Raw genomic sequence first — 25,921 nt, 5'->3', positions numbered from 1 at the left:
TCAGTCCTGGGTGTTCTTTGGAAGGAATGATGCTAAAGCTGAAACTCCAGTACTTTGGCCACCTCATGCAAAGAGTTGACTCATTGGAAAAGACTCTGATGCTGGAAGGGATTGGGGGCAGGAAGAGAAGGGGATGACAGAATGAGACAGCTGGATGGCATCACTGGCTCGATGGACATGAGTTTGAGTGAACTCCGGGAGTTGGTGATGGACAGGGAGGCCTGGTGTGCTGCGATTCATGGGGTCGCAAAGAGTCGGACATGACTAAGTGACTGAACTGAACTGAACTGAAAGGCCTGCTTCCAAATACCATCACATTAGGGGTTCAACATAGGAATTTTGAGGGGACACAGTCCCCTATTACACATAACATTGTAACTATATATATAAGTACATATATATGTATAAAACTATATATAGGACTTGATTCTACATTTAGCTGGTATTTATTTAGTGATAAATACAGATAGATCTAGCTAGCTACAAAATTTAACAGGATGTATGTTTATATTCATATATATACACCATTTGACAGAATAAGTATAAACAAATATATTCTATCAAATTATATATAATTATATACTATATATTTATATTCTATATAGTAAGCACGAAATAAATGCTTACCAGCTATTTGCTGAAATTAGTCCTAACCTGCTTTTAAAGGTTTGGCAATGTTAGAGAAAAAGTATGTGATTTAAAAAATTTTAATAGAGAAATAAGTATAGAAATATTATCAACCTTCTAAGAAATTTAAAAGTAAATAGGCAGAGGTAGAGTAAGGTTTGTCTGGATAATTCCCTTTGCCTGTGATGTGTTCTCAGCAATAGAATTCACGATGTCCCATTAGTTTGGAGAGGTTCTTGTTGCCATGGTTGTCACAACAGCCTTCATTATACTCACCTCTTCCTGGGGCAAAGGAAAGTGCTTTGAATGTAGTAGATGTGCAGTAATTGATTGTTAAATAAATGAATGGGGCTTCCCTAGTGGCGCAGTGGATGAGAATCCACCTGCCAGTGGAGAGGACACACGTTCCATCCCTGGTCCAGGAAGATTCCCGCACACCACGCCGCAACTAAGCCCATGCACCACAGCTACTGAACCCTCCTGCTCCCACTACTGAAGCCCACATACCTAGAGCACGTGCTCCTCAGTGAAGAAGCCTCCACAGTGAGAAGCCCGCACACCACAAAAAAGAGCAGCCCCAGTCAGTAAAACTAGACAGAGCCAGTGCCAAGCAGCAGAGACCCAGCGCAGCCAAATCTAACTAAACAGACAGAAATCCAGCTGTTTAAAAATAGTAATAACAAAGGACCTTGTGTACGTGCTAAGTCGCTTCAGTTGTGTCTGACTCTGTGTGACCCTACAGACTGTAGTCCGACAGGCTCCTCCGTCCATGGGATTCTCCAGGCAAGGATATTAGAATGGGTTGTCAAGCCCTCCTCCAGGGGATCTTCCTGACCCAGAGATTGAACCTGCATCTCTTACATCTCCTGCACTGGCGGGTGGGTTCTTTACCACTAGCACCACCTGGGAAGCCCCATAAAGGACCCTATCATTCTTTGAAAATAATTGGAATGGGAATCTAGCAAGCAGTAAGTTACATGGGTTTGTAATTTCATTCACGTGTTCATTCATTTATTCAGTCAACAAAACATGCTGATCCCCTGCTGTGCACCAGGCATGTTCTAGACGCTGGATGTTCACAGCAGTGCCTGAGACGGACAAGGTCCTCTCTCTCAAGGAACATATTCCCAGAAGGGTGACAGACTGTCAACAAGCCAGTGAGAAGGTACCCAGGGTCGGCAGCTGGTGTGGAGGTGTGAGTCCTGCGAGAGCCGGAGTCCCGGGGCTGCAGGCACAGAAGAGCCGTGGAGAGGGACACCTGCTGGAGAACAGGCCAGAAACACCGCAGCCACTCTCTCCCACCTCGGACCTTCCTGCGTCCTCCCACAGAAGAAATACAACCTCTCATCTGAAGAGTCTGAGTCTGGGTGCTAGTCCCTGGGGGTCAGCCTCCTGGAGCACAGAGCCAGGCAGAGACAGAGCGTGATCAGGGCCCAGCGGGGTCAATCAGGAAGCTTCTCACCACATCTGAGCACCCTGAGCGCAGGCTCTAAGTTGGGTTTACCTTTCTTTTCTCCATAGCACCCAGGGAACACAGAACTTGGCAAGGAGCACGTGCTTGCTAATTTAATTGTGTGCTGTAGGGTTGGCCCTACTTGATCTAAATATGCGCTTCAGGCATCGGGCAGGAATCCCATGGGGACTCTGGTTCTTCACTACCCTTGGGGAAACACAGCATCTTGTTCACCATGTATCACAGCAGAGCGCCTGGTACTTGTAAACATTTGCTAAATGCGGATTCTTTTTGCATGCAGAATTTTCTTTGTTACCCATATGCAAAACTCTGATAGGATAAAACATTTCTCAGCTTCAAGCTTGCACTAAATGGAAAGGTTTCATAGAGGTTAGGGAAGAAGATTTGGAGGACAGACTGATTATTTCAGTTTCCTTCCTCCTCTCTCCCTAAGGAATCCTCTCCTGTGATGGTGATGAAGAATTGATGAATTGAGGGGAGAAGGATAAATCAGGAATTTGGGATTAACAGATACACACTGCTGCTGCTGCTGCTGCTAAGTCGCTTCAGTCATGTCCGACTCTGTGCGACCCGAGACGGCAGCCCACCAGGCTCCCCCATCCCTGGGATTCTCCAGGCAAGAACATTGGAGTGGGTTTCCATTTCCTTCTCCAGATACACACTACTCCATGTAAAATAGATAAACAACAAGGACCCACTGTATAACACAGGGAACTGTACTCACATCTTGTAACAATCTATGATGGAAAAGAATCTAAAAAAGAATATATATATATTCTTTTGTACATGTTCATATATGTATGTATAATTGGATCACTTTGCTGTACATCGGAAACTAACATAAGAAAACAAAAGAATCGATGCATAGTATTTCCTCTCTTAGACTACACAATGTGCTCTTCCCCCCAAAGCATCATGCATTAGGAACCTTCTTCTATGGCTGGAATGAGAGAAGTTTAGTCACAGAAAAGGACTGTATAGTCCACATTGTCTTAGAAGAAGTGTTTTAATAAAATCAAGAAGAGTTTAGAGCATTCTAGAAGTAGAAGGACAAGGAAACCTGAGTGGGGGAGAGGTAAGGGGGGCAATTCTGATATTAGACCAGTTTCCTTGAGTTCATTGGCACCAGCTTTATGCAAATACCCGAGGCTTACAGAACCCATTAAATGTATGCTGGAGACCCATAAGAGCCCCGAATTGAGAAAAGGCTGCAAGAGCTGTCTGCGCTTGTCTTCAGAAGGGAAGAAGCAAGATCTAAGGAGGGGGCTGAGTGCAAGACCTGTGAGCCTGGAAGCGGGTGGACGGAGCACATGCTGCCGCGTGAGCACAGAGAGAGGGGCACTGGGAAGCTCCTTGTTTCCTGGACAGCCGGGGTGGGAGATGAGAGCTATGGTTTCCAAAGGGTAATCCTTCATTGTGTAGAGACAACACTCTGGGAAAGCTTTTCTTTTTCCCTCCCAGGCTCACCTGAAGCCTCTTTCCCCAGCTCCTGAGCATCCAGGAGGGCCACGTGCCTACTTCTAGCCGAAGTGACATAGATGCAATTGACATAAACCACTTCCATCCCTAGCCCACCAAACATTCACCCTGCTCAGTGTGCCCCCTGATCTTGTTGAGGAGCAAAGATATCCCCAAGATGGAAAGGCTTTCCGAATGTGGAGCCTCTGATGATAACCTAAACGTGAACGCAAAGCAAAGATGGTCAGAAAGGCGGGGGTAAGTTCTCTATTCGTATCACTGGACTCTTCCCTCCTCTGGGTCCGTGTTGCTGGCCGGTATGGGGAGGCAGTGGGAGAAATGTTTGTTACTATGATCAGAGCCATGCTTCTTCCTTTTTGGCACATCATCCCTTCTGGGCTAAATGAATAATGGTAATTAACAAGGGTCTTCTTTTTGAAGACTGCGATCACTTCTGAATATCAAGGCAAAGTCCAGATGGAAGATCAGTTATGAGTCAGCCTGACTTACTTTATAAGGCTTTGCTCTGAAAGGGATAAGGAAAGAAATTGCATAGGATCTTTAGGCTAATCTGAGGGTACTGTTTCTGTCCAAAGGTTCAGGAAAAGTGCTTTCTCCTCTGTACCACTCCCTAAAGAGCAGATTTGGTCTGAAACTGGGTAGAAGGTTGGTGCCGGCATGAGGAATAATGCACGTTCCACCCAGGTTCATAAGCCGGCAAAAGGGCTGGGCAGGGTGTTCCCAGGGGCCACTGGTTGGATCCCTCTCTCCCTAAAGGCCCGTTTGTGAAATGGACCTCCTACTGCTCTTCTCTGTACCGCTTTGAAGGGAGGAAAGCAGAGGGGAAGGTCTGAGTATCTTTTCCCCGCTAGTCTTTCTACTTCGTTTGCCAAGCACACTGTGTGCTAAATGGTTATTTCTTTGACACACAAAGGCGTAATTTCATGAAATAACTTCCTGTGTATTATGATTTGGATAGATGGTATATGAACGTCAGGGGAGAGGAGGGCTAACCTGCAGAGAAACTTGGAGCTCTGTGGGGGCTCAAAGAAAACGCGAGGAAACTCTGGGGCCCTTGGCTGGGATGCTCACGATTGGGAATGCCACCTGTTTCTGTTTGGGGCCCAATCCCTGGTGGCTAGCTGGTAAAAAAAAAAAAAATCCACCTGCAATGTGGGAGACGAAGGTTCCATCCCTGGGTTGGGAAGATGCCCTGGAAGAGGGTATGACAACCCACTCCAGTATCCTTGTCTGGGAAATTCCATGGACAGAGGAGCCTGGCGGGTTACAGTCCATGGGCTGCAAGAGTAGGACATGACTTAGCGACAAAACCACCACCACTAACTAGTCTCTGTACCTGGTCATGAGACTTGGGGAAGCTTAAGAAAAAGTTATTTCTGCCATTTAGAATTTTCTAGAAATGACTAAGATGGCCTCAACTGAGTTTCAATATTTTACTACTAGGACATCCCCAGTGGTCCACTGGTTAAGTGCCTTCCAATGTAGGGGGTATGGATTCCATACTTGGTTGGGGAGCTGAGATCCCAAGGCCGGAGCCAAAAACCAAAACAAAAAACAGAAGCAATATTGTAAAAAAGAAAATCAAGAAGGACTTAAAAAAATGGTCCACGTGTAAAAGAAAAAAACCTTTACTGCTAACTCAGATCAAAGGTTGAACACCTCGTGTTGGTTACACGTCATTTGCTCGTTTGGATGGTGAGGTGGAAGGGACAGGCTGTGAGGCTGGTCTGACAGCAACATGATTTCATTTCCTAAGTGGTGGTTTCCTTGCAAATGATGATGAATCCGAGTCTGTTCCGGGCTGGCTGTGGTCAGGGCGGAACCAAGATGAGAAACCACACTTCATCTATGACTTATGCACGGTCAGGACTGACAGACAGACCTGGGCTCCTGTCTGAGTTACAAAGCAAGTCATTAGCAATGCTTTATCCCTTTTTGTTTTTCACTAGTCTTCAGGTTATTGGAACAGCTTTTTAAATGATTTGTGGCTTCCTTTTTTGTTGTGTTTCGTTGAGGTGAGTCATCATGAAAACAAAATAAAGAAGAAGAAGAAGTAAAAAAGAAACCAACACCCAACTATCACAGAAAGAACACTTCAAAGCTGCCCACATCTGATCACTGACAAAGTGCTTGTTGAATACAGCTTTATTGATAGTGAGGAGATTATAAACAGGATATACCTTTTAGTTTGTTGTTCCTTATACAGTACAAGAATGTTTTAAGCAAACAAAGAAATTTTGGGCCAAAATTTGATGAATAAACACAAAGATTTTTAAGGAGTATTCAAGACAAGTATTTTATTTCTGGTTCCCTGAGAGGGGCATTTAAATGCTCTTTACTTTCTCAATGTGGTGAAGGGTAAAATTGTTAGTTTTAGAATCTTCTCATAATTATGATGGAGGAGTGTTTAGGAAACCAGTCTGCAGTTTTTAAAAAGCATGTATTGAAAAATAATTCCTTTGAATTATTTTTGTGCTGGAGAATATACTCATCAGTGGCTGGGCTGGGAATTCTAGTTTATTCAGAGAAGACTCATTCAGAGTAGATGGCATAAACTCATTTCTTTGTAACTCTGGAAGAAAAATAAGTGAAGTGATATTAGTTTCTTTTATCTAATAACTTGGATGAATTTGGAAGATATTTGGCCAGGGTAACCAGCAAAAGATGGACCTCTTAACACTTACATATTTCCAGGCAAACTTTAACTACACGCACATTTGTAAAATACACTTATTATAATGCTGCTCTGCCTTAAGTCATAGAGCCAGTCAGTACGTTCTCACATGCTTCTTACCTCAATTATACCTCCTCATTCATAACACTCCACTACCATCTAAGCCTGGTTTAGAATTATATTCATCTGCACCATCACTGACCTCCTATTCATAACCATTCGTACAACATAGGAAGCAAAAATAAAACCCATCCAACGCCGCTGAAAGCAACTGGTACATCAGGGATAACAATCTGGTACCAAAAGTCTAACTAAAAATGGACAGACTACAGTCTGGTATCCTGGAAACCTTCACATCAGATCTCTGGCCCATTCCAAAAAAGAGAGCTTGAATTTTATTATTTCAGCTGCTGGGTGGCCTGCTATTTCTCTGATACATTGAACTAATGCTTTTATTTCATCAGAGGACTCTGGTATTACAAAAATAATAAGTCCTTTGCTTTCAGAAAAATAAAAACAGGAACAGGGTTGGATCCTAAAGGCCTGAAAGTGTGATTGATTCTAAGTTTAAAACATAATGAAAATTAAGTAATTTTCCAGTTGGAAAACATGGAGAAATTGTCAAGTTTTCTAGGAACACCTGCTTCAGTAGTTGGCTTAAAGAGTGTGTTTCCCTTACACATGGAAGGTTACAGACATCATTTTGATGCTATACACTTTCATGGCTTTCGATTGTCCACGCAGGATGTTCTAAGATGTAAAACTTTCATTAACTCTTATGTTCCTTGCTCCCTACTAATTTGATATGTAAGAAATTCTGGAATTTCAAATTTCTATTAGTTTTTTGTTTATTGACCTAACTGTTGGAGCAGACGAAACAACAGCAATATACCCAGGAATCTGGTTAGCGCAGATATTTGTATTCTGAGTCTTCAAGCAACCAGTGTAGAAAATACATTAAACGGTCATCTCAAACAATCTGTCCATTCTAACCCAGGCTCTCTTCTAGAAAGTCACTACCGAATTTTTGCACATCATATTTTATCAAGCTCTGATGGATGAAAAATCTTCTAGTTTCAGCATCTTTTCTCATTCTTCCATGATAAAATACTTTAATTGATTGGTTGTATTCCATTCACATCTTAGGCCCCCCACTTCACGATGTTTCTAGGATCTCGGTGGGAGACACATCCAAGAAATTATGTCTGTTTGCCCACTTATGGCCGGTAACCCACAATACATCACTTTTCTCTCTCAAAATTAACGATGCGCTGTAGGTTTCTCAATTGTATGCAAATATATCACAGCAAACGAAACAATATTACAGTCACCCTCACATTGGCTTTGTAAGTTGTGGCCAAAATAATTTATTACAAATCAAAGTTAACTTTACCAGTAGTGCTGCAAGGACAAAAGTCTATCTATGCGTTGCACATTGGGACTTAAGAGCTCAGTGATGTAACCGCTCCATGCACTGGCTTCTCACACGCTTTATTTTTCAGACTGGGACAGTAAAGAATCAAGGAGCAGGTCTGCTCTGTACTGCCCTGCATGGGGAGAGGAAACAGCCCAGTGTTTTTATATTAATAATGTCTTATTCTCAACCTATGGTGTTTTAGCCTTTACCCAAGTATTACCATTAAACACTCAGAGACTGAACTTCCTCTCAGGGGCAATGATATAAAATTGTTCCACAAAATGTACTATATGAACCACTTTTCACAGTTCGAATAAAATATTTTAAATATAAATATTGTAACTCTAGCCATAACCTATCTACACAAGGTGGAAGAGGAGGGGGTTCATGGAAACCCAGTTATACCGTCATAGATATTCATGTTTCACCATTTAGATACTTTATCTTATTTTTTCAAAATCCATTTGCACGTAACCCATAATTGATAAGCCCTTCCCCTCCAAAACGAACTATCAAAGAACAAAAGGATAAATTATAAGAAAGGAAAATATGTATCATTTACTACCATCATTCCTTTGCTCCCAAACTTGGCAAACATAATAAAAAAGTGATATGCAGTGGATATAGTTTCATTTGTAAAGCTAATTTGCAACAGATGAAATTTTAAACATATGTGATCAAATGGGCATATATTAACATTTCAATGGGAAATGAATGTGTTAGATTTTTAATTAAGAAATCAGGATTGATATGAAATGGTAAGCAATAGGATTTACCAACAGGAAAATCCATTCATCCCACTTGTGCCAAATCCAGGAATTCTAAACATTTCCTTCATTCTCACTCATCTAAGAGTGGAAGAAATCAAATTATTGTTACTGGCTCCATAACCTTTGGGCTGTGTATGCTTTAAGTTAATGATCCTTAAGGACAGACTTTTATTTGCTGTTCTTCTGGGGTCCTACATGAAGGTCAAGGTTGCCTTTAACCATCTTGGGGTGGTTTTTAGATTAGCAATTATATTAATAATATCAATATTTGCAATCCCTTTAACAGGGAAGCAAAGTAAAGTGCTAATACTTCCAGGAGAAACAGAAAAATGATCTAAATTTACACTAGAAATGAAATGACTGATGTCAGTTTCTTCTCTGAGAGTAGGATTTTATGATAGGAAATACTCTGGAGGGCCTGAGGCATGGAGGAGGGAATCACTCTTAAGCCAAAGGCATCAACCTGGCAGCCCCTGGATGGAGTCCCTGTTACTTTCCAGTCGCGCTCTCATCTTAAGCTTTGTGATTTTTCTCCTGGGATGCCTTTAAAAATCTTTTACTCAGGCACGCATAGGAAAAGAAATTGCATTGACACATAGAATTAAATCTTGAGTTCTTATGGACGCAGACGGATTTCCATTTTAAAATAAAGTCTATAAAGAATATTTTTAATTTCCTAAAGAAAAAAAAAAAGAGGACAATCAACTTTTGTACGAGAGATCTTTTACTCACATAAGCTTCCTGTGTTACTAAAATGCGGAAGCACCATCTCCAAGGTGGGTGTAACCGCTCTAGTTTAAAAAGGATGCGGCGATGAAGTGCGCACCGCGAGTGCTGCCTGCCACCCAGTGGCCGCTGAAATCAACAGCTTCTTGTCTCTGTTGGCTCCGGCCCTGACTTTTGCTTAAGGAAAAAAAAAAAAAAAAATCGACAGAGAGGTAGATGATGCCCCACCAGCAACTGCAAACCCCCGAGACGGGTGCCTCGATGGATCTGAAAAGACTGCCCCGTAGTAAATGTTAGATATTTTCCTTTCCTCTCCCCCAGCTCACGCTTCGCCGCGCCGGCCGCTCTCTCTTCCCGCGGCGCCCCGGGCTCAGATGCTGACCGGCACCGAGGACACGGAGCTGGCGCGCGACTCCCGGGTCACGGGGTTGGGCATGGCCAGGGCGCAGCACGAGACGCCCACGGTGGCCTCGGGCAGCTCGTCGTCCTCCGTCCACTCGTTGAGCTCGGGGTTGAAGCACTGGATGCACTTCTTGTACTTCCTCTCGCCCTCGTTCCAGCCGCCCAGCAGGTAGGCGCGGCCGTGCAGCACCGAGGCGCCCGCCGTGCTCACGCCCACCGGCAGCGGCGCCGCGTAGCTCCACTGGCCAGAGGCCGGGCAGAAGCTCTCCACGGTCAGCACGTCCACGCGCTCGCCGCGCGGCCCCAGCTGGCTGCCGCCCATCACGAACACGCGCTCGCCCAGCGCCACCGCGCAGTGCCAGCCGCGCGGCGTGCCCAGCGCCGGCCGCTCCTGCCACGCGTCGCGCGCCGGGTCGTAGGCGCACACGGAGCGCGAGTAGGCGCCGCCGATGTAGCCGCCGGTCACCAGCACGCGGCCCTCGGCCACCGCACTGGCGTGGCAGCAGCGCGCCACCTCCAGGGGCGCTTTGGGCAGCCACTGGTTGGCCGAGGGCACGTAGCACTCGAGCGAGGCCAGGCTGCCCTCGGCGTTGCGGCCGCCCACTGCGTACAGGAGCCCGTTGAACACGCTCAGGCTGAAGTGCGTGCGCCTCTGGGTCATGTTGGCCAGGTGGATCCACGTGTTGAAGCGGGGGTCGTATCTGGAAGTGGCAGAGCAAGCGTGACAGCCTGGCGGGAAGTACCCGGGGCGGGGGCGGGGCTGGGGGTGGGTGAGGGGTAGACACCAGTACGTCCGTGCGAGGAGCCGGGGGACCCAGAGCAACTCCTTGCCGGGATGGAGGCTGCTGATCCTCTCTGATCCAGTAACAAAGTGTGGCCCTTAGGAAAGGCAGGGCCGGCGAGGGTGACTCCCGCCCCTCCCGCGTGTAAAACCAGCCACAACCGCCCCGCTGAGATGACCTCCGGCCCCCTTTCCTCCGTATTCAAATATGGAGGGGGGGAGGTGAAGCCGGAATGTGTGGAATGAGAGAAGGGGAAAGGAAACGCGGCCGCATGAAAGCCAATTCCACGTATCCTCAGACACCAGCCCCTCCAGCTCATCCTCACAGCTTAATCAAGGTAGGGGTTGACTAACTGGGTTTGTTTCTTCTTTTCTCACAAATCCCTTCTTGTTCACACACCTCTCCTGGCCACTGGCACCGTAAAGCTAGTCACTGAGTCTTCTATCCTCTGTTTAGCATGAGAACAGTAGAACTCATGTCTCAGCGCATCAACAAAGCTAAACTGTGGATGCTTTTCTAATTTCTAGCACTCATTATTAATAATAGGTCCGATTTTTTTAGCGTAGGTATACACTTTTTTCAGTGTTCAACGTTACAATTACTATACCATCAGCATTGAAGTCAATACCGCAAAAGGTGGAGTACCAACAGTTATCAGCTGGAGGAAAAGAAGCACCCATAGGAAACTAATACTTTCCTATTTCCGTAGTTCCAAGCATTGTAAACACAGAACTGACTTTGTTTGATGTTCATTCATGTTTGTCTCATTTCACCTCCAAGTCAAGACTTAACCATGGCTATCAAGGCTAAAAATCATTAAGTGTTTAATTTAAATGACACGTGCATATAATAAAATAGTAAAGAATATTTTTTATGATTACTAGATGAAGTTTCAACTCTTGTTCATTAGGTATGTTTGGCTTTGAACCACTACCCCAATAGAAGCACTGCTTTCTGAACATTTCATGTGTATGTAGGTTTCATTTTTTATTATAAATATACAAAAATAACATGCATGTAAATTTCACTTTCTGCAGGATTCGTTATGCTTTTGCTCTCTACATGCATCAAAGATATTGATGGTATTTAGTCTTTAAAGAAATGTTTTAAATTAATTTAAATTAATTAGCTGTCACATTTTTAATAATCTCAACCTAGTTGCCAGTTATGAATCTGACAGTCATCAGTAACAAGCCAGTTATGAATCTGACAGTCATCGGTAACAATCCACTTAAAAGAAATTTTACATCCTTTTAATCTTCTTACTTTGCACCCAGTTCCTTTCAAAAAGGCACGGTATCATGAAGAGCACCCTGACCAGAAATGAGAACATGTGAATTCCACTTACTAGCAGCATCACTTCTCTGGGTGTCAGATTTCTCACATGTAAAATCAGAATCATCAGACTCTTCCTGGCTTGCTTCACTGGCATATTCAGAAATTTCTAGTGCAGAATCTATGTGAGTGCACTCTATAAAATGTGAAGTTTTATATATGTGTATTGTGGCGTTATTATTATTGATTTACTGAGCCAGTAACCTAAGCTAATAGACATGATTAGCTTCCTTTTATGTCAGGGCAATTCCCTCATGATATTGAACCATTTCTATTTCTAATAAAAGAGTCTGTACCTGCAGAAATTGCTGACTGCATGCTTGGCTTGATTTCTTGCATCGTTCTGGTCTTCCCCACCAGCCACATAAAGAAATCCATCCATCACAGCCACACACTGATTAAAACTCTTGGCTGGCATCTCTGTAAGTTTGCTCCATCCGATTTCAGGGTCTCTATACAAGACATCTCTACTAAGGGACTTCTCTGTAAGGCCTGGACGGCCGCCCACAGTGACAAGCACACGACAGCCCCCTCGGATTCTCGTGCGTCTAGACTGTAACGTGTTCTGATGATAGGGAAGGAGGTGGTAGTTCATAGCATCTACAAGAAGCTTGTGACAGTCAGCATCTTGCATCATTCTCGGTACTGACTGAACATAATTGACCAGGTCTTGTGCAGAGATGGTACCAAAGCGAATATTGCTCAAAAGATCGGCAGCGTATTTCACTCTCTTTTGGTCAAATTCTAACCATTTCATTGCAATCTGGAATGCTACTATTTCAGAAGGCAACTGTAAATCATCATCTATAAGAAGTTCATTAATTTGCTCAAAGGTAAGTTTCATAAAATGATCTGTCTCTGCAAATTCAAGGAAGTTATCCCGGATAAATTTCTGGGCGGCTGCCTTTGCGTTTCTCAGGGAGTATGTTTCGGCGATGTTAGCAATGTACATGCAATTCTCAACGCTCATCTCTTGTATCAGAAAATCACTGCACATCTTGACAAGGGTGTGGATCTGAAGATAAACAGCAGCAGAAATAATGCTTCCTATGGTATACAGGGAGAGAGTGAGCTTTCCGGTGTAGGCGTATGCAATGACTGTGGCCAGGCCCAGCGGTGCGATGTCATTGAGATCTACCCTTTGGGTTGAGGGGTCTTTTTTTAGGATGTTGTAAAAGTACTCACTGCACGAAGCCATCACTGACTTGTGAACATCAAAGGATTTGGTTTTTGTGCTGATGACTAAGTCACAAAGGAAGCCCTCCTGCCTCATTTTACTCAAACCTTCCAAGAGGTTGGGGCCATAAGAAGCATCTGTCAGTTCAGAAGAAATGCAGCTAAGGCCGTTGCCTCCTTCCAGGAGCCCATTCAGAGCGTTGAGCTTGTTGAGGGGACTGTCTTCCACAATGATGGTCATCTCATTGACGTCAGCTTTGTTCTTCCTGACCGTCTTCTTTTTGGGGGCCATGTTGGCAAACACACTGTCACAGGCAAGAACTTGCTAGGAAAAAAAAAAGACTTGGTTTTCATTGTGCTCTGGACTTCAAAATACTACCCAGAGAAACTTCTCTTTTCCTTTGTAAGATAGTAGTTTTTTAACGGCACAATGTACATTGTCTCAAAAAAAGATTTAAAGACATTGAACTAGATCCACATCTTATTGACAGTTGACTTAAGCATCAATCATTGCAGACAATGCTAGAAAGATTTATGTTATCAAATGAGACCTCTCAGTAGCTATATGGACAAATTTTATACAGCAGAAATGGCCAAATATTCTCTGATCTAGCTGCCCAATAATTATGGAATAAGCTAAACATCATTTCAAGGACTGAGCTTGCACTCAGGAAGAAGTAAATTAGAACTGTGCTCAGTTGCTCAGTCGTGTCTGACTCTGCGATCCCAGGACTGTAGCGTGCCGGGCTCCTCTGTCCGTGGCGATTCTCCAGGCAAGAATCCTGGAGTGGGTTGCCATGGCCTCCTCCAGGGGATCTTCCCAACCCAGGGGGCCACCAGGGAAGCCCAAATTATAACTACTCTGAAGTTTTTCTCAATGAAATACTATAATACTAAAACTCAGGAATTCATGTTAAATGTAGATGTCTGAATATATATTAGAATACACATGGCTAATAATCAGTGGATAAGAACTTGTAATGATGTTCAAGTACTTCCTACTCTGCATAGTCACTAAAATAATTTCCAGTTGAATTAAATATCTAAAGGATGCATATACACACACAAACTTACAAAAACAAGAACAAAATAGTTAAAAAAAAAAAAAACCTTAGCATCAGAAAGATACTTAAGCATAACATAAAATCCAGAAGCATACAGGGAAAGACTGAACTCTGAATATTAAAAAAAGTGAAAACTTATATCTATAAAACAACATCAGCTATTTAAAAGACAAGCAACAGACTGTGAAGACAAATGTTTGTAACATTTTTGACAGATAAAAGGTTGCTGCTGCTGCTAAGTCGCTTCAGTCATGTCCGACTCTGTGCAACCCCATAGATGGCAGCCCACCAGGCTCCCCTGTCCCTGGGATTCTCCAGGAAAGAACGCTGGAGTGGGTTGCCATTGCCTTCTCCAGTGCAGGAAAGTGAAAAGTAAAGTGAAGTAGCTCAGTCGTGTCTGACTCTTAGAGACCCCATGGACTGCAGCCCACCAGGCTCGTCCATCCATAGGATTTTCCAGGCAAGAGTACTGGAGTGGGGTGCCAAAGTAAAGTTAATACGGTGTCTATTTTTATTTATTTTATTTTTTGGCCACACCTCACAGCTTGTAGGATCTTAGTTCCCTAATCAGAGATCAAACCTAGGCCCCAGCAGTGAAAGCTCTGGGCTATCAGGGAATCCCCTAACATGGTAGTTAAAGAGCTCCTACAATTAAGAGGTAAAAGGTTAACAAAGGAATCTTTGTAATAGAAAGTGGTTGCTAAGGAACATCAATAAAAATGTTATATAAACGACAACAAAAAAAGAAGTAAAAGGTAACCCAACTAGAAAATGGATGAAGACTATGACTGGGTAACTAGTTGTTCACAAAAAATAAAATACAGAGTTAATATTTTTTAAAAAAGCTAAACTAACAATAATCAGGGAACTGTCAACTGAAATACAGAGAGCATTTTTATTTTTTGTGGTCAAATTTTGCTTATCAAATGGTTAAAATATCTTAAAATACGAAGAATATCAGATGGTGTTGATGGGAGGATAATTGATACAGACTTTTGAATAATAATTAGCAGACTATCAAAAAAAAATTTATGCTTTGACACTAAAGTTCCAAATCTACCAATATGCATCTTAGAAATATATTTACATGGATGCTGATGTATGAAGGACAGTAACCATTTCATATTATCAATATCATAAATATTTGAACCAACTTCTAAACCTATAGGGAGTGTGGGTTTAGCTGTATATTTAGAGCTATGAACAGCTCTAATATTAAATGTAGACCAAACTCCTAACTTATCCCTTCCCCACCCCATCCTGTTTCTCCTTTTGGTAACGGTAGTTTGTTTTCTGTCTGTGGGTCTATTTCTGTTTTATAAATTAGTTCATTTGCATTTTTTTAGATTCCACATATAAGCGATATCATATGATATTAGCTTTTTTCTTACTTAGTATCATACTCTGTAGGTCCATCCATTTGTTTTTCATTTTTAAAATGTCAAAATCATGTGAAGGGACCTAGAGAGTATTATACAGAGTGATGTAAGTCAGAAAGAGAAAAACGTTGTATATTAATGGATGTATGTGGAATCTAGAAAAATGGTATCGATGATCTTATTTGCAAAGCAGAGATAGAGACGTAGATGTAGAGGATAAATACATGGACACCAAGGGGAAAAGGAGTGGTTGGGAGGGATTGGGAGATTGGAATTGACACACATATGCCATTGATACTACGTATAAGATAGATAACCAATGAGAACACAGTGTATAGCACAGGGAACTCTACTTAAAGCCCTGTGGTGGCTGGATGGGAAGGAAGTCTCAAAGGGATATATGCATGTGTGACTCACTTTGCTGTATGGTACACAACATTGTAAAGCAACTATACTCCGATAAAATTAATTTTAAAAGAAAAAAATCATGTTTCTCACCAAAAATAATAAAATCAGTATGTGTAATTCAACAGTTAGCAGTTTGCTGTATATCATTCCAGAACGTATATGCTCATGCATATAGATATCCATAGATCTTTCAGGGCTTCCCTGTGGCTCCGTGGTAAAGAATCCACGTGCCAATGCAGGAAATGCAGGAGATGTGGGCTCGATCTCTGGGTCAGAAAGATCCACTGGAGTAGGAAATGGCAACCCACTCCAGTGTTCTTGCACGGGAAATTTCAGGGACAGAGGAGCCTGGCAGGCTACAGTCCATGGGGTTGCAAACAGTCGGATACGACTGAGCAACTAAACGATTCCCTTGATATAAATACACTTGTGGTTGGTTTTAAGCTGTCAACAACCAGTTTGCTAAATTCCTGAAAATATACATTGGTTCTTATAAGCTCCAGCATACCACTGTGAGACAAGGTATCTCAACTCTGTGCAACTCTGTGGACTGTGGCCTGCCAGGCTCCTCTGTCCATGGGATTCTCCAGGCAAGAATCCTGGAGTGGGCGGCCATGCCCTCATTAGGGGATCTCCCTGACCAAGGAATCAAACCCGAGGCTCTTATGTCTCCTGCATTGGCAGGTGGGTTCTTTACCACCAGTACAACCCGGGGAAGCCCAAAACAAGTTTGTGCTCTATTATTCGGCAATTTGCTTTCTTCACTGGGATGTACTCATGTACTTCTTTCCGTAACAGCACATACATAAATTTATCTTATTCTCCCTAATAGCTGCAGAGACTCCCACAGCAAGGATATATAAAATTTGTTCAATTATTCTTGTGTTGATGGGCATTTAGGTGTTTAGGTATTCTATCACTTTTGAAGGATGGTGTGTGTGTATTTTAAGTCTCACTGAGGGGTGACACTTAGCTTTGAGTCCCCCTTGAATGTTTTCAATTTAATTACTACTGGAATAGATGTTTGAAGAACTCTATAACCTTTCTATTGTGTTTGTTCTTGTTCTTTTCCATGTGGAAGGAGAGAAGCAAGTAGGGAAGAAACAGGGTGTCTGTCTCTTTGCCGGGCCTTTTGTCTTCCTCATTAAGCTCTGATCGTCATGTTCACATTTGTATTTGTTTACAAGACTGGAGCACATGTGTCCTTCTTCATTCTTCCTTGTGAGCAAAGCCACATGCTTCCTTACCTGTGAAATAGATTTTCAACCCACCATCATTTTAGTCTTCAAATGCATTTGACTTATGTGGTGAGTGACCCGTTATTGGATTTTTCTGGGGAAAATTTAAAAAATTTTGTTCAGCAAGCAGTTATCAGGGTGTGGGCGGCACTGTGCTGGGAGTGAGGGAGCGATACAATGTGCAATTCATGTTAAACAGACAGACAAGGGCAAGTACTGGATGCCAGCAAGAGAGTAGGGAAGCCCAGCAGAGTACCTGCGGAATAACAAAAGCAGTTTCCACCACCGGGAGCACACATGTGTCTTCGCAAGAAGCCCTGTCTGTTTCTCCTGGAGGAATCCCTACGGGCAGTTTTTCACTCGTGTAGATGTAGGGCTTATAACTACTCATCAGTCTTTGTTTTGGAGGACATCAGGGAACTCAAATAATACGCTTCTAAATAATCCATGAGTCAAAGAAGAAATCACAAGGGAGATTGGATCGTATTTCAAACTGAATGATAATGACAATATGATGTAAATACCAGCTTGCCTACTTATCTGACGTGTGACTTTTCATAGATTACTGACCTCTCAGAGTCTGCACGGACTTACCTCTAAAGGAAAGATAACAATGGTGCTTGCCTGTAGAGTGGCCCATGAAAGCTTAGTGAGGAAGCATCTATACAGCATTTAATAGGGTATCTTGCAAAAAGTCAATTGTTGTCATTAAAACAAACAGCCCCTGTTATTTGTGTTTAGAGGAATAAAGGAAGTGACCTGTTTAAGCTTTGAGGTGAAGCCCATCAGAGAGAGCAGCTGCACTATCGAGAGGTAATCAGGGGATTAGGAGATTTCTGGAACAGTAGACATTTCTAAGGGATCTTTGAAAATGCCAGGGAGAGAACTGGAATTCATGCAATGATATAGGCTGAAGAACAGGTTATCTTTACGTTGCTATGAATAAGGGTAACCCTGGAAGTTTAGAAAACTTGGGACACAGATTATGTAAACAAAAGAACTAATATATGGGTGACTTCCCTGGTGGTCCCCTGGTTAAGACTACCCACTTCTGTGGCAGGGGGCACCACTTCCATCCCTGGTTGGGGAACTAAGATCTCATATGCCGCATGGTGTGGCAAAAAAAAAAAAGCAAAACAAAACAAAAAACCCCAAAACAAACAAACAAAAACACGGATTATATGGAACAGGTTGAATCTATGAGCCTGGACCTTAGAATTCAGATGAAAGGAATTGTTTTGTTGTGATACAGTTAGGATGGGAAAGTTTATAGATAACAAGAATCTTGCTGGTTCTAGTACTGAAAGCTTTTTAAGAGGAGTAGGTATGGGGGTGGGTGGAGGGGAACAAGGGCTTTAAAGCAGAGGAAATGCCCTTGTGGAAGCAGAGAGGGATGTGCAGACCGAGACGGCTGGAGTGATGGAGACAGGAGGGCAGGTAACACCAGACCAACACAGAAAGGATGCTGGGCGCCAGGAAGGGTTTGAACCTGAGAAGCTGGTACACGACTGGGAAGGACAAAGAAACCTCCAGGAAGGAGAGAACACACTGAGGCCCTAGTGCACTCCGTCACGTTTCCGCCGTGGCTTCCTGCTCTTGCTTCCTGTTACCACCTTCTCTTTCCTCCATAGTCTGGCCTTCCCGCTTCCTGCTGCCCTTGGCGTTCCCTTGGAGACCTCTCAACCCTCCATCTGAATCCTCTTGCCTTTGTCCCATTTCCCCAGGACCCTACTGGGTGAGACATCAGCTGGTCTGATAGATGATCGAGGATATGCATGGTTTCTCCCAGATATGCGTGGTTTTTGTTTTGTTTTTATCAGTGTCCTCCTATGACTCACATACAAATTTCTAACAGAGTTGCCACCATGGGACATATATTTTTTAATGTATTATTATGATATATTAATATTCAAATAATATTTTAACATCATTAATTTATTTAATCTTAATGTTCTTAATTTGGCAATAAGGAGTTCATGATCTGAGCCACAGTCAGCTCCTGGTCTTGTTTTTGTTGACTGTATAGAGCTTCTCCATCTTTGGCTGCAAAGAATATAATCAATCTGATTTCGGTGTTGACCATCTGGTGATGTCCATGTGTAGAGTCTTCTCTTGTGTTGTTGGAAGAGGGTGTTTGCTATGACGAGTGCATTTTCTTGGCAAAACTCTATTAGTCTTTGCCCTGCTTCATTCCGTATTCCAAGGCCAAATTTGCCTGTTACTCCAGGTGTTTCTTGACTTCCTACTTTTGCATTCCAGTCCCCTATAATGAAAAGGATATCTTTTTTGGGTGTTAGTTCTAAAAGGTCTTTTAGAACAACAGACCGGTTCCAAATAAGAAAAGGAGTACGTCAAGGCTGTATATTGATTTATTTAATTTCTATGCAGAGTACATCATGAGAAATGCTGGGCTGGAAGAAGCACAAGCTGGAATCAAGATTGCTGGAAGAAATATCAGTAACCTCAGATATGCAGATGACACCACCCTTATGGCAGAAAGTGAAGAGGAACTAAAAAGCCTCTTGATGAAGGTGAAAGAGGAGAGTGAAAAAGTTGGCTTAAAACTCAACATTTAGAAAACAAAGATCATGGGATCCAGTCCCATCACTTCATGGGAAATAGATGGAGAAACAGTGGAAACAGTGACAGACTTTATTTTTGGGGGGCTCCAAAATCACTGCAGATGGTGATTGCAGCCATGAAATTAAAAGACGCTTACTCCTTGGAAGAAAAGTTATGACCAACCTAGATAGCATATTGAAAAGCAGAGACATTACTTTGCCAACAAAGGTCCGTCTAGTCAAGGCTATGGTTTTTCCAGTGGTCATGTATGGATGTGAAAGTTGGACTGTGAAGAAAGCTGAGCACTGAAGCATTGATGCTTTTGAACTGTGGTGTTGGAGAAGGCTCTTGAGAGTCCCTTGGACTGCAAGGAGATCCAACCAGTCCATTCTGAAGGAGATCAGCCCTGGGATTTCTTTGGAAGGACTGATGCTAAAGCTGAAACTCCAATACTTTGGCCACCTGATGCGAAGAGTTGACTCACTGGAAAAGACTCTGATGCTGGGAGGGATTGGGGGCAGGAGGAGAAGGGGACGACAGAGGATGAGATGGCTGGATGGCATCACTGACTTGATGGACGTGAGTCTGAGTGAACTCCAGGAGTTGGTGATGGACAGGGAGGCCTGGTGTGCTGTGATTCATGGGGTTGCAAAGAGTCGGACATGACTGAGCGACTGAACTGAACTGAATGTTCTTAATAAATATATTTTAAATACATATATATATCTTAAATAAGAGAGGCTTTTTAGAGTCCTCAAAAGCACTTTGTAAAGGCTTCTTTAGCAGGGGACCATCTAACAATTTTGAAATCAGAGCCTGCAGACCCCTTCCTGGTGGCTGTATTTCCCCAGGTATGCTCATACATCCAGTCTTTCTTTACGAGAGCTGCCGTTGCATTCTGTTCCAAGGTCTGCACCTCAGAGATAAAGCTGTCCCGGCACCTGCCCAGGTGTACTTGGTTGGGGCTGAGTTCCTTCAGCAACACTGCAGATGCCTCCGAGGAGCCTGGGGTCCAGGCTCACTCCTTGGAAACTGGGCCAGGTCCTGATGATGTCCTCTCGGCTGCGGAGATGGTCACCGCCTCCCACATCCTAGGCAATGCTTTTCCTCTGGTGTCTCCCAGGGAGACAGGGCCCTGGCCAAAGCCCTTCTCAGTTTACGGGTAAGAACAGTAGGGCAGCTGCAGGGTGCTCTGGTCCCTGCTGCAGGTTCGACCAGCTCCCTCCTGATGGGGAGGCAAGACTCAGAGGCTCTGTTCTCCGCAGGCGCCCTGGGAAGCCTTCAATGACCCTCCAGGCCCCTCACACCGAGGCCTCTCTGACATGGCACGCTAGGGACAAACACACACACACTCTCACCACGCCACGTGACTAACACACCCAGCATTGTTCTACAATCACACTTAAATGAAAAGCAAAGGCAGCCTTAAAGGAAAGAAGTTATAAGCAGGCAGCCTGGGTCATGAATGGAAGGAAAGGGGAACAGTTTAATTCACTGCTATTCACTCATCTGGTGGTGGTGCTGGGTTGCTGGGCTGATGGTGTGGGCTTATGGAGGGAGATTAGAAAAACACAGAATGTCCACAGACATGTACTACTCAGTCCCAAGGTTATATGTGAACATGTAGTCAAAACAATGCACCGGAACCCTCGGTGGATCCTTCAGTTATTATGTGTGAAAGTCTTAGTTGCTCAGTAGTGTCTACTCTTTGTGATCCCACGGACTGGAGCTTGCCAGGCCCCTCTGTCCATGGGATTCTCCAGTCAAGAGTACTGGAGTGCGTAGCCATTTCCTTTTCCAGAAGATCTTCCCAATCCAGGGATCAAACCCACGTCTACTGCATTGGCAGGCAGATTCTTTACCATCTGAGCCGCCAGGGAAGCTAATATATGTGTGTGTGTGTGTGTGTGTGTGTATGAGTTTTTACAATCATACAAATGTTCATTATGCACCCATAATGACCCAATATGGGTCATATTGTAAATGATCACAAATGATGGCCACAGATGATACCAAAATGTGGCTGCAAGGGAGACGCAGAGGTTACGCCAGTGAGTTAGTTGCCTGTATACATCCTTATATGATCCAGACTATAACCCAGGCATTGAGTTACAGTTTGGAAAGCCTTCCATTCTTATTATATCAACTCAAAGTTGGATGAGCATTCTACTTGTTGTTTTCAAGGCGTTTTTCTTTTTTTGACGAGTGAGTGCTTTGTGGCTGGTGGTCAGGGAACCCCCCAGCTTGGTAGCTGTTGCCATGGGTCCCGGCGGGGGTGGGGGCTCTGATGGGGGTCACAGTCAGTCTGCATGGGGTCTGCATGGTCAGCCTAGCTGAGCAGCCTGCAGCTGGGACACTTTCAAGACTATTTCTCTGTTTTTCTCTGAAGCACAAAGGGCTGGGTTCTCCCTCCCCACTGTGGGGTTCTAATGAGTCGTCCCCTTGGGATGGAAGCACTTTCCCAGCACCCTGGGACCGGGAGTGGCCCTGCCGTAGCAGGACACACTAGACGGAGCAGGTCCAGCCCTGGCAGCAAGCTTGTGTAACGGGATGAGCAGCTGTTAGGAGGCACTGCCGGTCCCCTTCTGTCCCTTCCCTTTTTGAGTAAAAGAGGTGCAGGGTGCGGAAGGCTGCAGAAGGCTCGCAACCGAGCCATGCTTTCATTCTGTGGAGGGAACCCGGAGAATTCTCCTCTGGTCTTGAAGCCCACAGCCTCCTTCCCCCTCTGCTACATCCACTGTCTCCCAGAGCAACCTCCCAGGTGCCCTAGAAGAGCTGCCCGTTAGAAAGTGGGCAAAAGGCAACATAAGGCCACGCTCTCCTCCCACTGCCCGCCACTGCTCTCAGCACTTCTATCATTTCTGACAATAGGATCACGTATTCAGCGTGTGATCAATGAGTGGGCAGTTACATGAGCTGTCAAATTTGCTATGCTCTTTTGTCTTTGAAAATTTTAAGTATGTGAATAATTAACTCCTAAATATAAATCATCAAGCATGAATCTAGACTCTGTATTCAATGGAAACCATTACCTTTATTTCTACCTAAAATATTGATAATATTTATAGAGCTAGCAAACGTTGAGGACCACTGTGTTCTGTGCCCAGGTAAATACATGATTCTATTTTTATAAATTTAAGCATCATGCAAATTCCAAAAAGGCAGGTGATATTATGTTCACTTTACAAATGAGGAAATTAATATTCTGAGAGAATTTAAAAGACATATCCAAGTTCACACACTGGGTACATAATTCGTAGTGGAGCAAAGATCCAAATCCAGATTGAACCCTGACCCCCTTATATTACCCTTACCTCCAGGGCAGCTTGTAATCTTTCATAGGTTAAAAGGTTAGCTCCTTCCAGCATGAGCAGATAGAGACTGAATGAGGTGGAACTCAAGTTTATAATTTCAAAGGGTAGATATGGAGATCATGAAATGGTTCTTTCTGGCTCCAGACTGAAGCCCTGAAGCTGCCCTTCTCAATGGGAGACAGATTTGTTTAGAGACGGTCAGAGCCTGTGAGTTTCTTTATCTTATTAGGGGCAGTGAAGCTATGAGATTCTAGTAGTTTGGGTGAGCCAAAAGCAAAAGTAGGTTCAAGGAGATCTTGCGTGGATTTGTTGACCAGAGAATCAAACACTTCCTTTTAAGTGTTAGGTTGAATATAAAGTTATCAACTTTTGCTTAAAGACAAATATTGCCAATCTCTTATGGATCAACTTAGCTAGAGACCTGTCTATCTATAAAGTGTACAGACTCGATACCTAAAGCTACCTTCGGTTAAATCTGCATACACAATGTAAGGACTCTGTGCTAAGATTTTTGGCCTTGATTTTGTTGAAAATTTTAGTAAAATAGCTCTTTATTGTTTCTAGTCTTTGGTGTGTGTATGTTAAGGTTGTGAGAAGTGAGGTTGGAAATCTGGTTTGTAAGACTAATGATCTGGTCATCATAGAACTGAGAATTGGGTTTTGGTGTTAATGTTGCTGTAGCCATCTGAATGATCTGTGGCAAAACACTCAATTTTTTAAGATTTCAGTTTAATCATCTGTCAAATGAGGAGCTATATACCTTTCAGTTCTAAAATTTTACAGAGTTAAGAATAAACAGCTGGTCTTTGCTGTTAGAATTGTCAAAGTCTGATCTGTATCACTTCTTCTCCCTGACCCCCCTTCAGTATGGCCTTTTAGACTGGTAGTATCAACTCATGATTAACTATGGATAAACCAACAGAGATAAGGGATTCTTCACCCCGGGATCATGCATTTGGGTCTGAGTTGCCAACTTTAGCAAATAAAAATAGAAGATTTCTAGATAAATTTGAATTTCAGAGAAACCACTAATCATCTTTTAGAATTTAAGTATATCCCAGGCTATACTTGGGACAAACTTATACTAAAAACTGGTTTGTATCTGAAATTACCTGGCTGTACTGAATTATATCAGGCAACCCTTTATTGGGTTGGGTTTCAGGAGTCCAGGAATTGCATGAAAATTTCTGGAATATTATGAAAACATATTCTGCATGTGTGTTCATGTGTATTTTTCTCTAAGTGGGCCCAGAGCTTTCATAGGTTCAGAAAAAGGTCCATAACCCCAAATATTGGGTTGACCAAAAAGTTCGTTCAGGTTTTTCCATAACATCTTTTTGGCCAATCTAATAGATCTGCAACCACTGGACTGAAGTAAGGCTGCCAAGAAATGCTAACGTAATTCTACCCTCTTTTACGAGGGGCAAGCCCACGTGGCAGGATCACACTCGTCCCTCATGGCCTGAAACAGATTTCAGATGAAAACTCCTAGAAACGATTGCAGAGTGGGACCGTCACTTCATAAGTAAGAACGTGTTCTTTCCTTCCGCCCTCCACCCCGCCTCCTGGGAGGCCTCTGCCCGGTGCGGCCTGGGCAGCCTTGTGTGTCCAAGTGTCCCTGTCACTCTCCTGCCAGACCGAGCTGGGATCCCAGAGGGCCTTCTTGCCAAGGGGGTGGCAGCTGCGCCTGCCCCGGCCCCAGCACATTCCAGCCACCGCGTGTGTCCGCCCGGCAGCTTGACTCCGGGAATAGAAACAGCAGCCCTCTGCCTCTTGCCATTTTAAGCGAAGTCCAGCTTTAGGGGAGGTTTCCATTTTACTGTTCCACTTCCAAAATGATTTCTAGCATAAAACACAGGTCAGTATTGCCACAGGTGCACATCCGGAACAAAAACTTGTTTTAAAGTTAAATTAAACGCTGTTCTTTTTTTGCAGAAGACATTTTGTCAATAGGCTCTGTTTCTGGGAATTCAAAGAGCTGTCTGATTTGTTGGTACTGATTTCAACACAACAGATTATATTTTATCTAAACTTATCAGATACTAAATGCTCCTGATGTTCCTGATAAAAATGAAGATGAACTTCTAAACTTTAAGAACAAAACCTCAGAGGTTTATTTCCCCTCCCTCCTCTCTAACACAGAAAAAGAAAAACCTACATTAGCATTAGAGACTTAAAATGAGTGTTAGTAATTGTCACTTTACTTTCACGCCTTTCTATAACTATACTTCCTCCTCACATTCCTTAGATTTCAAGAAAATGTTTTCTAGCTCACGGCTTCAGGACTGGAGGATATGACGGAGAGGAGATCGTTGTCTATAAAATCACTACCACCGCGAACACACAGACACCCCCCTCCCACCCTCTGTCATTCACCCCCCGGATTTGGAGACTGGGGCCCCAGCGCCTTACCCTCCTGTGTGAGGGGCGTCCCGGAGACTTGCGATGCTGAAGTTTCAGCTGCAAACTCCTTTTGAGAAGCAATCTGTGGCGAGAGGGCGGAGGAAGACCCGGTGCGGAGCCCCCAGCAGCCACCTGACGCGTCCAGCAGCAGCAGTGCTTAGAGTGACCCTTCACCGCCCCGCGGCTGCGGCGACGAGCCTGTGCTCTGCCCTCCGCTCCCTCTCTGGCTTCAATTTCAGGCCACCCCGGGGCAGAGGGCGGAGCCTCTGGTTGGTGGAGAGGGTTTGGGTTTCTTGATCTCCCCACTTATTGAAAAACAAAAAATAGTCAAGCCCCCATAACCTGAGAGTGAGGAGAGAAAATTAATTAGGTAGATATTTAATTGTCGGAAGCAGATTAGAGTGTGTGTGGACTTGGTCAGAGAAAGGGAATGTCGTGGATAAAATGAGCTTCTGGAAAGGTAAATAGCCTGGTCAGCTCAGGTCCTTTGAGAAGACTGGGCTTATAAATAGACTGTTCTTTAGAAGAGGAGCTTCTGGTAGCTCGCACATGGCACCATCATCATTGGAGTCACAGTTCCACGGGGTGAGATTCACAGTCCCGACTCTCCGGTGGTCCCCAGGGAAGCCTGAGATGAACACGCACCCCAGCACACCCAGAGCTTGGGGAAATACTTTGGCAGTGCTTCCTG

The 25,921-nt window shown here is 43.8% G+C and overlaps 1 protein-coding gene across 2 annotated transcripts; it reads right to left on the bottom strand.

Moving 5' to 3' along the window:
- Window positions 1–5,707: 5,707 nt before the first annotated feature.
- On the bottom strand, window positions 5,708–25,449 carry KLHL31 (kelch like family member 31). Of its 2 annotated transcripts, none has more exons than XM_027524831.1 (3): window positions 25,240–25,449; window positions 11,983–13,187; window positions 5,708–10,270 (listed from the first exon to the last, which is right to left on the bottom strand). In XM_027524831.1, the coding sequence occupies exons 2-3, from the start codon at window positions 13,152–13,154 to the stop codon at window positions 9,538–9,540; spliced, it is 1,905 nt and encodes a 634-aa protein (XP_027380632.1). In that variant the 5' UTR covers window positions 13,155–13,187; window positions 25,240–25,449; the 3' UTR covers window positions 5,708–9,537. The 2 variants fall into 2 exon arrangements, with proteins under 2 accessions (XP_027380632.1, XP_027380633.1); XM_027524832.1 differs by having other exon boundaries at window positions 11,983–13,183.
- Between the last annotated feature and the right edge of the window lie 472 nt (window positions 25,450–25,921).

The sequence above is a fragment of the Bos indicus x Bos taurus genome, chromosome 23 (genome assembly GCF_003369695.1).
Source record: "Bos indicus x Bos taurus breed Angus x Brahman F1 hybrid chromosome 23, Bos_hybrid_MaternalHap_v2.0, whole genome shotgun sequence".
Taxonomy (NCBI): Eukaryota; Metazoa; Chordata; class Mammalia; order Artiodactyla; family Bovidae; genus Bos; species Bos indicus x Bos taurus.
Note: the sequence above shows the minus strand (reverse complement) of the source record. Positions and strands in the feature narration are given on the sequence as shown.

Excerpts from the sequence above, each read along its gene's own strand:
- KLHL31 (XM_027524831.1), bottom strand. The coding sequence starts at position 13,154 with ATGGCCCCCAAAAAGAAGACGGTCAGGAAGAACAAAGCTGACGTCAAT. Across the intron at positions 10,271-11,982 it reads GCAGTCAGCAATTTCTGCAG|ATACGACCCCCGCTTCAACA; the intron begins GTACAGACTCTT and ends TGCCACTTCCAG.